Below are 16,676 nucleotides of genomic sequence, written 5' to 3' on the forward strand. Positions count from 1 at the left end.
CACGTCCAAGCAATTCCCACCCCTAATGCCCGGTCTTAGAGGTCATTTGACAGATGCTTAGCACAAATGAGCCAGTTAAGGGTTGGGATGAAAACGTAGATTAACAATATACGAACGAGATGGAGTTTCAGTGCAAAAGAAACGTCTCGACAACTAAATAACACCACGCTTCTACCACTGAGCTCTTATTTTCAATTAGTTCGGTTAAAATAGTTATGATTTTTATATGTACCTATATATTTGCACCACAACTACCTCACAATCGTATATAGACACACTGTCTTCCATCCAAAAGTTGTCTGGTAGAGATTGATATAAACAATAAGGCCGCCTTTTTGTACTGTTTTATTTTTTAAGTTTTGTTTTTTTTGTAATTTTTGTTCTTGGTGCAAATAAAGTGTATTGTATTGTGTATTGTATTTTATTCATTGGTAAAATGCTTGTCATTAGCTTGAACTTAAAACGGTTTGACAGTACCTAAACAAAATGCGGACAGTTTTTTGCTTTGTTTTTGTATGTGACAAACCATTTAGTTCGTATATTGTTAATCTAAGATTGGGCCGAAACTAATCTTTGGCAATTAATGTGCTATGTATAATCTGGATCGAGGTAATTTCACTCATTCTTGGGTTCTCATTTTGACTTTCCAATTTCACGTAACCCAGACGGTAATATCGGGGGGTTTTAAGTTTGGCTTGTGTATCTGGGTGTATATTTTGGTCTATTTAGGTCGAAAAAGATTTTGTGTATATAATATAATTGCAAGTTTGAGTAGCTTGTTAGAGAGGGTATATAATGGTTCTATCAAATAAATAAAAAGCAATGTAAAAATCGGTTAAAATATATCCACATCAATAAATATCGGGAGTTTTTTTACGTCGGTAAGTAATTTTAGATGTAGGTACCTATATTAATTATATTTTTATAAAATATTAACCTTCAGAAAATATCCCACAATCAACAAACAAAATAACAACAATTCATTATCTCCACAGTTTTCGCGTAATTAATATAATCCGGCTTGAGCAAATACGAGAGAAAGACACCAATTTGTGGTATATTTTGATATTCGCAATTCCAATAATAATATAAGGGACGATTTGTGGCGCCCGACACCGAATTAGGTTAATGGCCTGATTCTGTAAAACGTACTATTCTATTCTATCTATTCTATTCTTGGTGGGGGTGTAAGTGGCTCTCAAGAATGGGATCTTTGCGCATATAATATATCCTCAAGGTCTAAACTCCCTTCCTAAGCTTGGACCAATTCCTAATTCCTACCACGCTGCTTCACTGATGGTTCGTGGGTTCACATAGGTATCTAGATAATATGCTAAATCTAGGTAGGTATGCAGGTTTTCTTCACGATGTTTTCTTTCGATAATTATTATATATGATTCCCTATATCTAGCAATAGAGGTACGTAGCCAACCAAACATAGCCACATAAGCTACACTTGTAAAATTAACACAGCCCCTTATTTTTGCCTGCATTAAAAAGTTGCATTTTCTTAATTCTATATTTTTTTATCTCATATACTAAATTGACAGATTCTGAACGATTTATCCAATAGAACGATATGTCACTTAATCGCGGGACAATCGACGGTTGATGAACGGTTCCGAATCTGTCAATTTAGTATCTGAGATTAAAAACAGACTTTAGATCGCAGAAAATTCCAGAATAGTAATCCTGAACCCTACAAAGATACAACGATGAAGATACAAGATTTATTTATGCCTCGGGTCTGTCAAATGGCGGAATAGTATTATTTATAAGACACAGATACTACGTCGTTTATTATATTCTTCCTTCCTATACCTACTATAAAACTTTATAGGGAGGAAATACTTTATTGTTCAAATTAAAGTAGGCTTTACAATAAAGGATTCACCCGCTTTTCGCTGTACATTTGTACTCACGTGATAGGTCACGAGACGTATCGCCGTTTTTGAATGAGTACAATGCACTTTTTCACCTCTGACTACCCCTTCGGGGATTACAGTCGTGAGCGTAATTATATATGTTATGTGTATTGTGTAAGAAGGAGTTATTTCAAAAATAGTTTAAACAATCATAAAGCTATAATTTTATCCATAAATTGAATGTTATTAGTATCGTACATCTAACAACAATGAGTCTTTGTGAATTCCTTATAATTTTACGATAAGAATAAAGAAAGAAAGAAAGAAAAAGGCATTTATTTCGTCCAAGACACAAAACATATAAATCAAAGAAATAAAAAAATACACTAGGTTACAAAGTGTCTCAAACAAAATGGTCACCGTCTCAACATAATGTCACAGAAGCCTGTGACGCTGATTTTCATCAGGTGGCCGCGAGTCGTGCTCGGTGCAGTGTAAAAAAATATTATAATACTTAATTTATATTTTAATATAAACAGGATGGCTTAACACAACTAGGTAAACACACACAGTTAAGTAACATACCAAAAGAATAACAAACATACTGTAATAAATTCATTTCTAAGAACGCAAGTCTAATGTAATTTCTTGTCTTTATCTTGTGTAGTGTACAAATGCTAGTACAAAATGTTTCAAGAATGTCAGTGGTTTTGAGCCAGGTATTCACGTGTCTGAAAATCAGTCTACTTTACTGAAATAGTTAATAGTTACGGGAAAATCTTCGGCTTTTCGGCCGGGTGTAGCCGAAATTAACGAGGTGCCATTGCTCACACTCCAGCTAGAATGAATATGGTGTAGCTGGTTATTATTAATAAAAGTTTTAAATCGATGGATCAAATTTTTTGCGCTGGAGCCAGAAATTGGTATCATTTCAGTTATCATACCACAATATTCTACATAATATTTTGATGATGAAATTTCTAGTACTCCTAAGATGCAACTCATTGCCCTGATTGCGAAAGATACCAGGAAAGCAGGGGTATAAAAGAAGTAGCCCTTACCACTCGTTTTATGCCAAAATTGCATGATTTATGAACGTCGTCGCCTTATCTCCACAACGTCGAAGCCTCATTAACGCTTTCAGAATGCTGCGTTCCTCAGAATAAGGGAGCGTTTCGCATTTATTTCGAGCTGGCAACACTTAATTGTGTTCGGACAAAGACCTGTAATTTATTACGGGGGGGAAAGTGGACTGGCGGAAATTGTTCCAAAGATTAAGAAACTGCCTACATCTGTAGTTAGTCATAAATTATTTGCCGACGCCGTTTTATAATTTTGTGTTGCGACTGTATTTTCGGTGATGATTTCGCTATTACTTTCTCGTTGTTCAATGGCTTATTGCTCTGTTATGGGCTTAGTAAAGGGCGTGTACGAAAGGAGCATTATAAACTGTACAACGTTTTCGAAGATCCGTAAAAAACGATTTTATAGAATTATTAAATGTATATAATTGATGTTTGGAAGTCAACGCTTTTAATACAATACGCCTTTTTATTACATACATACATACATACATACATGTACTTGCTCACGACTGTAATCCCCGAAGGGATAGTCAGAGGTGAGTCACCCGCTTTTCGCTGTACATTTGTACTCATGTGATAGGTCGCGAGCCGTATCGCCGTTTTTGAATGAGTACAATGCACTGGAGTTGTCGGGTAAGTAGGCAACCCAACTGTCAGATGTTTTCAAGCTGCCCGAAGGCCTTTTTATTAATCCTTGTTAAATTTTCGATGTTGAGAACTGAGCAATATGAATTTATTTGCTATAAAATGGCGTCAGCGTCGCATGCTCTAGAGTTCTAGACAGTGTCAAATGGATTATACAAGCAAAAAAAAAGAATAAAAAGAGCAAAAAACTATGCTAAGGTTTTCGAGAAACATCGTAAGTCAAAAGTCAAGCTATCTCTTTGATTAATTGCAGCTCTGGATCAATAAAGTCTGGAGCTTTTGTACATTCTACCACAGATATATCTGGCCCTTCTTGACATTAATTTTATACGTTGAATATAGTACTCTGTAGCATCATAGACGGATGAGTCGAATTGGATGCCTTTTCCTTCGAAAGATGACGCTTGTTTGTTGCTATATACCTATTTTTTTTAGCCTTACTTATAATATTATAAAGGTAAAAGTAACTGTGTCTGTCTGTCTGTCTGTCTGTTACTCTTTCACGCCAAAACTACAGAACGGATTTGAATGAAATTTGGTCTAACATACCTACGGTCTAGACCCTGGGAAAGAACATAGGCTACTTTTTATCCCGGAATTCCCACGGGAAAACTTTTTAAAGCGAAGCCAAGCGCGCGGGAACAGCTAGTGTATTATATATAACTTATATATTATATCGAAATATCAACTAATATGATACACCTATGCGACAAAACTAAGTTAATGTTGTCTACCTTTCCAATGTAAGGGTTTTACGTGATAATTATGACAACTTTGTGGGATTTAAAGTTTCTGTAACTCCGGTACAATGGGAGCGTAATTACAGCAGAATGAACCATTAAAACATTAGTTCTTACCACGACATAGGGTCATTTCTGAAAGAGAAGTTGTTTAATATACGTTCACGAGCACTAAAAAAGATGCAGTGACAATAGCACCAAATTATTCCTAAATGAAAAAGGCTAGGTTAATGACAATATTAATTTAACAGCGCTTCAGAATATTACCAACTAAAAACGTGAATATTTTAATCAATTGTTAATTAAGTAAATGATTTAAAAACTTTGGGGCCATTAGGTGCCAACATTTTGTAAGTGGAAATTTTTAATTTCTCGTGTGTGTATTTTATTGTATTTACTTTAACTCGCTCAGTGTTGAACAGTAAATACAAAAAAATATATTATTACGACTAAAAACCTAAAAACTGAAACTGGGTCAGAAAAATCTACCTTTAGGGTAAGGAAGTTTATTTTCCTGAAAGAGTTGAGATAGCGAATGCAAATATAAACTAGAGTCGCAACTTCCTACTCTCTTAATAGTTGGCGAAGTCCAAATTGAAAATGAGATACCCTTGAAGGGTTGTTCTTCACAGTAATAATTTTAATGATCCAAAAGAAATAAAGTTTTTCTTAGTCGGGTAAGCGCCCGCTTCTCACGCAAGAGATGCGGGTTCGAATCCCGGCGCTGACATGTTCCAATGAGTTCTTTTAACTTAAGTACAATGTATACCATCGCTCTAACGGTGAAGGAAAACATCGTGAGGAATCCTGCACATCTAGATTCTAGATGTGTATCCTAAGTGCATTGTACTTATTCCAAAACGGCGCCGGCGATATGGTTCGCAACCTATCACGTGAGTACAAATGTGCTGCGAAAAGTGGGTGGCTCGCTTGTGAGCCACCTCTGACTACCCCTTCGGGGATTACAGTCGTGCATATATGTATATATCTTAATTCTATTTGATCACAACTATATTATTAATGACCAACTTTGCCGCGCGTGTGATTTCTATAACCCAATCAAAGCTATAGGGTGATTTAAAAGAGGTAATTATGGTAAGTACGTAAAATTTTATGGACTTCTATTATAAATACGAGTAGAAAATTTGTGACTTAAACTGTTCTGGATTTCTTTAAATCAATTACTTTCAACCCTCTCGTCACCCCACCCTACATGCAGGTAATTAAATCATATTGAATACTAGCAACTGGCGTAGGTACCTAGTCAAGTACTCAACCAATTAGTCAACAAGCGAGTTATTAAATTAAACCATTCTAAAACCGTAGCCTATTTATTAGTTAACAGCTGCGAAAATAATTATAACGTCAAGTGTTTTCGACCCACTCAAAATAAAACAAAGGTTAAAGCTCGGCATATGTTGCTAAAACACTGGCGAATATAGAGAGGAGTTTTGTATACCGCCCGTATGTAATACGGGTGATTCTCACAAAATGGCTCCAAAAGCATAATTTCTTTGGCGCATTTTTTTTTTCATGTTGTTTGAATATTATACCCCACATATTGTAGAGGCTTTAGACCTCTTTAGTTATCTCTTATTGGCCCTGAAATCTATCGAGCCGATTCAAAGTTACAGCGATTTTAAACAATTTTGGGCCAATGAAATTAGATTAGCACCAATGAAATTAGAAAACACACCAAAGAAATTATAAAAGGTCCCAAAGAAGTTAGTTTTAAGAACAAAGAAATTAGAAATTATTTTTAAGAAATTAGTTTTATACGTAGATTGCAAAAAATACACAAAAAAACTAAAAATCACGCATATCTTTATTTGTTTTTAACATAATTACCTGATCACGTAAAGGTGCAAGGGTTCTAAACATCCGAATGAACCAATTGCCAACCTCACCTGCCCGTGGTGCACTCTGCTAACAGACGAGGCTCTGGCGACCGGATGATGGCAGTATAACCATCCAAAAACAGCTACTCTAAATCCCATAGGCCGGCGATGGGCAGCAGCGTCACCGGTATAAAAAAGTGTAAAGAGGACGAGGACACGATGTCCCTGGAGTCCGGCCACATGTTCTACCATCAGGAGGGCGACCAACTGTCCCAAGGTGGCGGAGGATTCCTCGTAACGTAGTGGAGATAAGCAGTGTGTCAAATCGGGTAGCGTACCTAGTACTTAAACTAACCGAGAGGTATTCCTTGAAGGTGACACAGAAGTCGAAGCAGTATACGAGGATATCTCTAGGGCATCACGTGTACTGCTAGGACCCAATACACCGTTGTGATGGGGGACTTCAACGCCAAAGTGGGAGTACAAGAATGCGACGAATCGAGGGTAGGACATCATGGCTTTGGTAGCAGAAACCAGAGAGGGCAAATTCTTGTAGACTTCCTCGAAAGGGAGGGGCTTTCTTTCTGATGAATTCATTCTTTGAGAATCGGCCCCAGAGGAAGTGGACATGGGCAAGCCCCGATGGTAGGACGAAAAACGAAAAAGACTTCATTATGACTGACAAGCTGCACATTTTCAGATATGTCCCAGTGATCAATAGGTTTAAAACTGGGAGTGATCACCGACTTCTCCGAGGCACTCTGAACATCAACTTCAAGCTGGAGAGGAGATGTCTGGTGAAGTCGACCCTTCGTCCCACACTGCACCAAATTGGAATTGTCAACACCAGCTTCTAGAGAGGACTACAGTTCTTCAGAAGGGTGACCAAACCCTTCTGAAGAACTATAGACCGATCTCGCTTTTAAGCCATGTATACAAGCTGTTCTCAAGGGTTATCACGAATGGTCTTGCCCAAAAGTTAGACGAGTTTCAGCACCCGGAGCAGGCTGGGTTTCAAATAGGCTTTAGTACAATAGACCACATCCACACAGTAAGGTAGATTATACAGAAGATCGAAGAGTATAATCAGCCTCTGTATCTAGCCTTTGTGGACTATGAAAAAGCCTTCGACTACATCGAGACCTAAGCAGTTTTGGAATCCTTGCAGAGATGCCAAATCGACTGGCGCTATATCGAGGTGTTGAGGTGTCTGTACAATGCCGCTACTATGACTGTCCAAGTACAGGACCACAAGACAAGACCTGTGTAGTGAGACAGGGGGATGTGATATCTCCGAAACTGTTCACCAATTCACTGGATGTCTTTAAGACGTTGGACTGGAAAGGACATGGCATATGTATAAATGGCGAGTACATGTCACACCTCCGCTTCGCGGACGACATCGTTATTATGGCAGAATCTCTGCACGAACTTAGCTGGATGCTAAGTGGCCTAAATGCTGCTTCCCGACGTGTAGGCCTCGGTATGAACTTGGCCAAGACGAAAGTCATGTACAATGCTCACATGAAACCGGAGCCGGTCATCGTTGGTGAGGCAACAATCGAAGTTGTGCATGAATATGTCTACCTCGGGCAGACTATTCGGCTAGGCAGAAGCAACTTGGACAAGGAGGCTGCAAGGCGCATCCAACTGGGTTGGGCTGCATTCGGGAAACTTCATCACATATTCTCCTCATCCATTGCTCAGAGCCTGAAGACAAAAGTCTTCAACCAGTGCGTCCTGCTAGTGATGACGTATGGTGCTGAGACGTGGACACTGACGGTAGGACTGGTCCACCGATTTAAAGTCGCTCAGCGTGCTATGGCTCTCCATAGTAGCCCCAAGCATAACTCTCTAGTTATGCTTGGGGTTTCTCTGATGGATCGTATCAGAAATGAGGTTATCCGTCAGAGGACTAAGGTTACCAACATAGCTGTCAAAATATGCAAGCTGAAGTGGCAGTGGGCTGGTCATATCTGCCGAAGAACCGATAACCGTTGGGGTAGACGAGTTCTCGAGTGGAGACCAGGAACAGGCAACCGCAGCGTGGGACGCCCTCCTGTCCGCTGGACTGACGACCTTAGGCGGGTAGCCGGTAGAAGTTGGATGAGGAAGGCCGAGAACCGAGTGTTGTGGCGCTCCTTGGGAGAGGGCTATGTCCAGTGGATGATTATTGGCTGATGATGATGATGAGAGAATTAACCATAATAGACATTGAATGCATAAAGTTAGCGTTATTAATGGTGTTTCATACTCAATACTAATTTCTTTGTATCAAAACTAATTTCGTTGGCGCAGAATGCCAAAGAAATCCAAAGAAATTATTGCCAACGAAATTAGAAATCATCACTTAAAATTTATTTTTACAGAAAGCTGATGTACAATTGGAACCTCTTATTGACACGTGCATACTGTTTGAATAGACATACGTGGACAAAAATATGTATGCAACAAAAACAAATAATAGCATGAATGTAACAATCGAAGAAATTAGGCTAGTAACTGACCAAAACCGGTTATGGCGCAAAAAAAAAAATTTTTCGTCATACTCCGTAAACTTACGCTCCTCTGCTTCTGGTCGAAGATAGTGGGGGACTGAATGGTGAGGGACGCATGGTGATTATGTCCGGTGATCGTTTAAACGCAGAGTAGGAAGACGGTATCGTTACGCCAAAGAAGTTAGTTTTTTTTCTCGGACAAAATTGAATGCGTTATATTTTTGAAAACTAAACCTAAGAGTGAATAGAAACCTAATTTACAATTACCATAAGTATCTGTTATAATGATAACATATAAATCATAAGCTTATTTTACTTTAAAAAGTGAGTTTTTCTTGACCTAAAAATAAAATCAAGTGAAGGACGCGCCAAAGAACTTATGATATTGAGTTTTAAAAAATCATTGTAGCTTTCTTTATAAATTTATGCATTACATTACTAATGTATAAAAACGGTCACAAGATACATTATTTAAAAAAAAATACATCCTGGTATAAAACTATCAATTTCATGTATTTTATGGCTTGGACATACCTAAATCGCGTCATTTGAGAATCACCCATACAGGGTTACTAGGGGCGCAGCGAACTTTCTATAGAAGTTGACTTTCATTCAGTAAAATATTGCCGTTTACGGGTTTAACAACAACAAATGGCTTGTAGGGAGGGGTGCGAATGATCTACAATATTCTAGAATATCTAGATCATTCAAATTGGAGTTAATCTTTTATGGGAGACTAGCTGTTCCCGCGAGCTTCGCTTCGCCTTAAAAAAAATTCCCGTGGGAATTTCGGGATAAAAAGTAGCCTATGTTCTTTCTCAGGGTCTAGACCATGTGTATACCAAATTTCATTAAAATCCGTCCAGTAGTTTTGGCGTGACAGAGTAACAGACAGACACAGATACTTTCGCATTTATAAAATTAGTTAGGATGCGATCTGAGTAAGCTTTAGAATGGATTTGTCGGGCTAACATAAGCAACAAATAAAATAATATTGCTTATGTGCCCTTTTATAGATTTTGAAAAAATACATCCAGGTATAAAAATTCAAGTCATTTGTACATTATACTACTTTAGTTTTAATAATTTATAGGTACCTACTATAAAGAAGAAATTTAAATATCTTCAATTAATAACGTACCGTACTCAGTGATCCATTCGTCTGTTTGATAAAAGTATTCTATTCTATTCTCTGTGGGGGTGTAAGTAAGGTGAGTTCACATATCTAGATTGATGCTAAATCTAGATATGCAGGTTTCCTCACGATGATGTAAGAGCGATGACATACATTGAACATAAATTCAAATAACTCATTGGTACATGTCAGCGCCGGGATTCGAACCCGCATCTCTTGATTGAGAAGCGGGCGCTCACCCGACTGAGCTACCACCGCTCCTTGATAAAAGTAAATGACACTATGTCCAAACAGTTAGGTACAATTATCAGGTATTCAGTAAATAATTTTGCTTGCAAACTCACTCGACTGTACCTATAAATTAAGTTCCACCTAGTTTTGAAGCAGCCATTGAAAAGTAATATAACGTATTGGAAAACGTTTATAGTTCCACTGTGTTTTATGAGCTGAGAACTATCTTTGAGTCACTAACTGTTGCGGCTACTGACTTGGATCCTAGGCTAGCTATCAGCGGGCAGGGAACTCTTCAATGAATTTTGGTATTTGTTTAATTTTGAATTTAAATTTATTATAATTTTCAAAAAATACAGAGGTACAAGTAATTGGCAATGTGTGAAGTCGAGGTAGATGAGAGAGTGACGGTGCTGGTAGGAGGGTGGCGGCCGCCGGCCCTCGCGCATCCCTTCCATGGTCGTCGTTAGTTCTCGCGGCTGCCAACAGATGGCGTTAGGTGCGTCGACATGCCCCCGGCCTTGGAAGCACCCGGTTGGTTCCAAAGAGGTGTATGGGTCATCAGTGGGTCATCTTCTTGAGGAAACAACGGGCATATCTTGGAGAATGACCGCTGTATGATGCCTGTGGCCGTCTTGATGCTGGCCACGCGTGAGATGCCGTCGCCCCCGGCGAAGGTCTGCAGCACTCGTCCCAGGCGCCATTGAAGTGGCGGTACGTTGTCCTCCTTGATTAGGACGAGGGTATCAGGGATCAGGGTGTGTTTGTGTGTCTGCCATTTCGTTCTCTTCTGGAGTTCAGAAACGTATTCCTTCGACCATCTCGTCCAGAAGTTCTGCCGCATCTGCTCCACGCGATCATAGCGTGATAGGCGCAGCGTTGGAGTAGCCGTCAGGTCTTCGCCAGCTGGAGCGGTGAGCGGTCGGCCAATGAGGAAGTGAGCTGGTGTGAGTGGGAGTAGATCATTGGGGTCTGTGGACAGAGGATACATGGGTCGGGAGTTGAGGACAGCTTCAACTTGTGCCAATACTGTGCTCATCTCCTCGTACGTTAAGTTAGCATTCCCTACGACTCGCCGTAAGTGAAACTTGCAAGACTTGACCCCCCCCTCCCACAATCCACCAAAATGCGGTGAGTATGGTGGTATAAATGTGAATTTAATGTGATTATTTACTCCATAATTAATTATGTCACCTTGACTTGAGTCTAAAAATTTTGAAAATTCTTTTAAAGCGCCTACAAACGTTTTTCCGTTATCGGAATTGATTTCTAGGGGTTTCCCACGCCTAGAAATGAACCTTTTAATTGCCAATATATATGCTTCAGTAGTAAGGCTGGTTACTAATTCTAAATGTAAGGCTCGAGTCGCAAAACATACAAATAGGCAAATATAACATTTTTCTAATTTAGCTCCTCTTCCTTTGCGATTTAATATGAACAATGGCCCAGCATAATCAACGCCACAGCGCATAAAAGGAAACCCAGGTTCTAATCTTTCAGTAGGTAAATTACCCATTTGAATCTGTAAAGTATTTGCCTTCAAACGCATGCACTTAACACATTTGTGAACTGTTTGTCTAGCTAAGTCGCGTCCCCTAAGCGGCCACCAACTGTCCCTTATAGCGGCTAGTAACAGCTGAGGCCCTGCATGAAGCAAATCTAAATGTTTATGTATAAATAGCAGCCGAGTAAAGTTGTGTTTTGAGCATAACAAAACTGGAAATTTTTTGTTATATGAAAAAGATTCGGAGTTACCTAATCTGCCTCCGACCCTAATGAGGTTATGTTGATCTAGAAATATATTTAAACTAGAAATATTTCTAGGAAATTTTACGTTGCGTTTGTTAGTTAGATCAGTTGCAATGCCTGGAAATGATTGTTGTTGAGACAATCGAGCTAAACACCTAGTGGAGTTATCTAACTCGTCTACCGTTAGTTCACCGACTATATGATTTGATTTTATTTTCGACCGACAGTTGTGTGCAAAACGCAAAATGTATGCAGTTATGCGTTGCATTCGAACGAAAGATGAGTAACGGTGAAAAGGAAACTCTTCAGGCTGAGTGTGACTCACCAATACTGTTTTTTCTAACTTTAATTCCGGTAATTCGATGTTATCAGTATTTATTGTGACGTTCTCCTGTGACGGGTTAAAGTTGTTATCACGTAAGTACTCGGGGCCGCTCCACCACATGTCCGCCGCCTGCAGCTCGTCCAGCGCGAGCCCGCGGGACAGCATGTCAGCCGGGTTCTGTTTACCGGCCACGTGAAACCATTGCGAATCGCCAGTTAATTCATTGATTTCCACTACTCTGTTCTGCACAAATGTCTTAAGTAAACTTGGTGACATTCGAAGCCACCCAAGCACAATAGTCGAATCAGTCCAGAAATGCACTTTATTAAAACTTAATCTGAGTGACTCAGTGATTTTTGCGTATAATCGTGCACCTAGTAACGCCCCGCATAGTTCTAAACGAGGAATGCTAACCGGTTTTACGGGTGCTACTTTGCTTTTCGCACACAACAATCGCACTGTTACAGGTAAGTTATCTGTGTAGGTACGCACATAAGCACACGCCGCATAAGCAGCCTGTGACGCGTCAGAGAAAATATGTAAGTCTGTGTGTAAACAATTATCGCCTTTAATGTGACGAGGTATACGAATTGTTTCTAAATATTTTAGTTTATCAACAAAATTATGCCATTTTATTAAAGTGTTCGTAGGTAACGGGTCGTCCCAGCCGACCTTCAAAAGCCATAAAGATTGCATTAAAATCTTAGCTATAATGACAGTAGGGCCCAGCAAACCTAGCGGGTCAAAAATTTGTGAAATTGTAGACAAAATTGTGCGTTTAGTAACAGGAGTTATGTCTTTAACGTGTCTTGTCGAGTAATTTAATTCATCGGAATTGTTAAACCACCCCATACCTAAAGTTTTCGTTTGACAATTATCACCGAGCGATAGATCTTTAGACGAAAATATACTTTTAGAATTTTGAATGTCTGAATTGAAAATCCATTTTCTTAAATGAAAGCAGCCCGATTTTAATACATTTGAAACCCCGTTACATATTTGTAACAGCTGTTCCTTATCATCATGTCCTGTTACTAAGTCGTCGACAAAAAAATCGTCATTGATGACTCGTGAGATGACGTCATCCGTGCATTCCGTCGCGAGCTGTTTAAGACAGCGCATACTAAGCCATGGAGCTGAGGCCGTGCCATACGAAACTGTGTTCAAACGATATACACATAAAGGCTGAAATGGATTTTCTCTCCAAAGAATTAATTGCAAATCTCGTTGGTCTTGTTGTATTAAAATCTGTCGATACATTTTTTCCACATCGGCAGATGCGACATATTTGTATTGTCGAAACCGCAATAAAATTGAGAAAATATCGTTTTGTAAAGCAGGCCCTATTAATTGAATATCGTTTAACGATTTTCCTGATGACGATTTAGCACTTGCGTCGAAAACGCACCTCAGACGGGTAGTGCTACTGCTTTCTTTGAAGACACCGTGATGTGGTAGAAAGTAGCATGGCTTGGCATACTCATCAATTAGACTCATGTGACCTAGGTTTAAATATTCGCTCATAAAGTCAACATACAATTGTTTATATTCGGGCGCGCATCGGTTTAATTTACGTTCAAGGGCATAAAACCTATTTTGTGCTAAACTAAATGTATCTCCTAATACATCAGCTGATTCGCATAACGGTATGCGCACTGAAAAACGACCCGTATCGTCGCGTAAAGTCGTTTCTTTAAATAATTTTTCGCATGCCGCTTCATCTTTTGTGAGTTTATTGCATGAAGTAATTTCTTCTAACTCCCAAAATTGCTTAAGTTGTGCGTCTAAGGTCTGGGTAAAGTTACAATGCACTCGATTAATGCGCGAGTGCTTACTATTGATTGAACCGGAAATTATCCATCCTAACTTTGTATTTTGCAAAAACGGACCTTTAGCTAATCTAATTAAACCGTCATTTAATAGGTCCCAGAACTTATCGGCTCCTATCAATAAATCTATTTGACCAGGGGAGTGGAATTCTGGGTCTGCTAGTGGAATGTCTTCTGGAATTTGCAAGTTATGATTGATGCCTATCGATGGCAACTGCGCGGTAATACGGGATAAAACTAGGCAATTAAAGCGTGTGAGATATGAACTAGTTTTAGATCGTACTTGAACCTCGCATGATTGTGTGGACTGGGTGACGGAGTTACCTACACCTGTGACGTGAACAGTGGACTGTATCAATGGAATGCCGAGTTGTTTACATACAGCTTCTGAGATAAAGCATTGTTGACTGCCGTTATCTAAAAGAGCTCTAATTGTGTGATATTTATTATTACAATCCGCGATTTCTATTAATGCCGTCGACAATAACACTTGATCTGTGTTATTATTGACGTTATATAACGTGTGCGTTGTGTGAGATGCGGATTGCAATGGCTGTGAGCCTGCCGTAGCCGCCTCGGGCTGCGGTTGCACTTGCGAAGTGAGAACTGCTGAAGATATTAATGCACCAGAGTCTACACATTCGTTATGAATTAATGAGTTGTGTTTTTTATTACATTGTTTGCACGGCCCGAACCAGCAGTCGACTACCGCGTGACCGGCGCGCAGACAATTGCGACAAATGTTTTTATCTTCTATGTATTTTACCCTATCTGCTATCGATAAATTAAGAAACGATTCGCAAGAGTAAAGCGGGTGATTTGCGTTGCACATAATGCATGAATAACGTTTAGAGCGAGATGAATTTAATGGCTGTTTAGTATTATTTTTTTGTGTGACAACATAACTGTGTGATTTTTGTACATTGGGCGTAACTTTTTTAGAGTTATTGTCATTTTGTGTGCTTTTATTTTGTTGAGACAAGTTAATCGTTTCCAGTACATCGGCCCGGTCTTTAAGAAATTTAATTAAATCAGCAAGCGACAATTTAATATCGGAATCACCTTCAGAGTTAATTATAGTGCCTTTATAAAGTTCCCACTCCCGTTCAGTTGCAGAATCTAGTTTTGAGACAATTATATATATTATGAGGGTACTCCACGAGTCCGTAGGTTCGCCTAAAGTTTTTAGAGCGCGCATATTTCTCAAAACGTTATCTATTAATTTGCGTATATGGGGTGCGGATTCTTTATGCAATGATTGCGTTGAAAACAAAGCCTTTACGTGATTGTGGACTAGCAAACGATTATTATTGTATCTATTTTGCAATAACTCCCAAGCTGTTACGTAATTATCAGAAGAGAATTCGAGCGATTTTATTACTTGAAGCGCGTTACCTGTTAATGATGAACGTAGGTAATGAAATTTTTGCACGTTATCAATATCAATACTATTGTGAATTAACGACAAATAGGTGTCACGGAACTCAAGCCATTGATCATACGATCCGTCAAAGGAAGGCAATGAGATAGTAGGTAATTTTATCATGCTTCTAGAAGTATTGTTCTGACCATGTGGTTTCAAGGATTCTTTTAAAATACACTTGCACTTAGCTACTATAGCATAGTATTGGTTCTCAAAGGTTCCCCGTTCAATTAATTCCTTTTCTAACTGAGTTTCTGACACTAACAATTCCAATTCATCTTGAATAGCATTAAATTGATCAAGCAACGGATGTGACTTATTTAACCGCTCTTGTAATTCTGCTTTTTGTAACTCTGATAATGTTTCCCCATCTACAGATTGCACGTGTTTTGAAAATAATGTGAATTTACCCTTAACAACCCCTCTTTTTTTATTAAATCCCTAATAATATCTTCCGCATTATCACTCCCTACTGATTCATCACTATTTTTAGGCATTTTGGTGGATTGCGAAAGAAAGAAGGCAAGTACTCACAGTTGTTCTAGAAGGTTCGACACGTGGCGCGCGGTCGGCGCTCGGACAGCCGTAGCGGTCGCGCGTATGTAGGTAATCACTGGAATTTGCACATAAACACTGTATTAGCACAAATCGAAGAATGGTTGAGGAGGGAAGGAAGGGTTTACTGGCCTGACCGTGATGCTGAGCTGGTTCTGCGATGAGTCCGGCGATGGAGGTCCAATATGTTGCGGCTACTGACTTGGATCCTAGGCTAGCTATCAGCGGGCAGGGAACTCTTCAATGAATTTTGGTATTTGTTTAATTTTGAATTTAAATTTATTATAATTTTCAAAAAATACAGAGGTACAAGTAATTGGCAATGTGTGAAGTCGAGGTAGATGAGAGAGTGACGGTGCTGGTAGGAGGGTGGCGGCCGCCGGCCCTCGCGCATCCCTTCCATGGTCGTCGTTAGTTCTCGCGGCTGCCAACAGATGGCGTTAGGTGCGTCGACACTAACTCCAGTTCAGTAGATCAGTTAAGTGAGGTCCCAACACTATTGCTAAGTTTGGACACGTAACCACACTAGTTAATTTTGTTTTCCTTCGATGACAGAAAAGATAATGTTTTTTTTTTTATAAATCCTACTTATTTTCCCACTGCTGGGCAAAGGCCTTCTCTTTTTTCTTGTTTTAAACATGTTTTACGAAAGAAAAACAGCCTTGACGGATTTGTGTATTAAGTTATGGCCTTGAGTGGTAGTTTATTTGATCAGGTTTGTCCTTGAAATAGATAAATACGATACCAATTAAACTTAA

At 39.2% G+C, this 16,676-nt stretch overlaps 3 protein-coding genes across 3 annotated transcripts in view; all 3 read right to left on the reverse strand.

Moving 5' to 3' along the window:
• LOC105393095 (nephrin) overlaps nucleotides 1–16,676 on the reverse strand; it is a 134,888-nt gene that overhangs the window by 100,982 nt on the left and 17,230 nt on the right. The gene's annotated exons all lie outside the window — the stretch shown is intronic.
• LOC125491085 lies at nucleotides 10,291–16,373 on the reverse strand. The gene is made up of 2 exons (XM_048632168.1): nucleotides 15,898–16,373; nucleotides 10,291–11,009 (listed from the first exon to the last, which is right to left on the reverse strand). Exon 2 carries the CDS (start codon nucleotides 10,879–10,881, stop codon nucleotides 10,504–10,506), a length of 378 nt encoding a protein of 125 aa, XP_048488125.1. The 5' UTR covers nucleotides 10,882–11,009; nucleotides 15,898–16,373; the 3' UTR covers nucleotides 10,291–10,503.
• Nucleotides 12,989–15,899, reverse strand: LOC125491086. The gene is made up of 2 exons (XM_048632171.1): nucleotides 13,118–15,899; nucleotides 12,989–13,004 (listed from the first exon to the last, which is right to left on the reverse strand). Exons 1-2 carry the CDS (start codon nucleotides 15,484–15,486, stop codon nucleotides 12,989–12,991), a joined length of 2,385 nt encoding a protein of 794 aa, XP_048488128.1. The 5' UTR covers nucleotides 15,487–15,899.

This window comes from Plutella xylostella, chromosome 31 (assembly GCF_932276165.1).
Source record: "Plutella xylostella chromosome 31, ilPluXylo3.1, whole genome shotgun sequence".
Classification (NCBI taxonomy): Eukaryota; Metazoa; Arthropoda; class Insecta; order Lepidoptera; family Plutellidae; genus Plutella; species Plutella xylostella.

Coding starts and splice junctions, on each gene's coding strand:
- LOC125491086 (XM_048632171.1), bottom strand. CDS start 15,486: ATGATAAAATTACCTACTATCTCATTGCCTTCCTTTGACGGATCGTAT.
- LOC125491085 (XM_048632168.1), bottom strand. CDS start 10,881: ATGCGGCAGAACTTCTGGACGAGATGGTCGAAGGAATACGTTTCTGAA.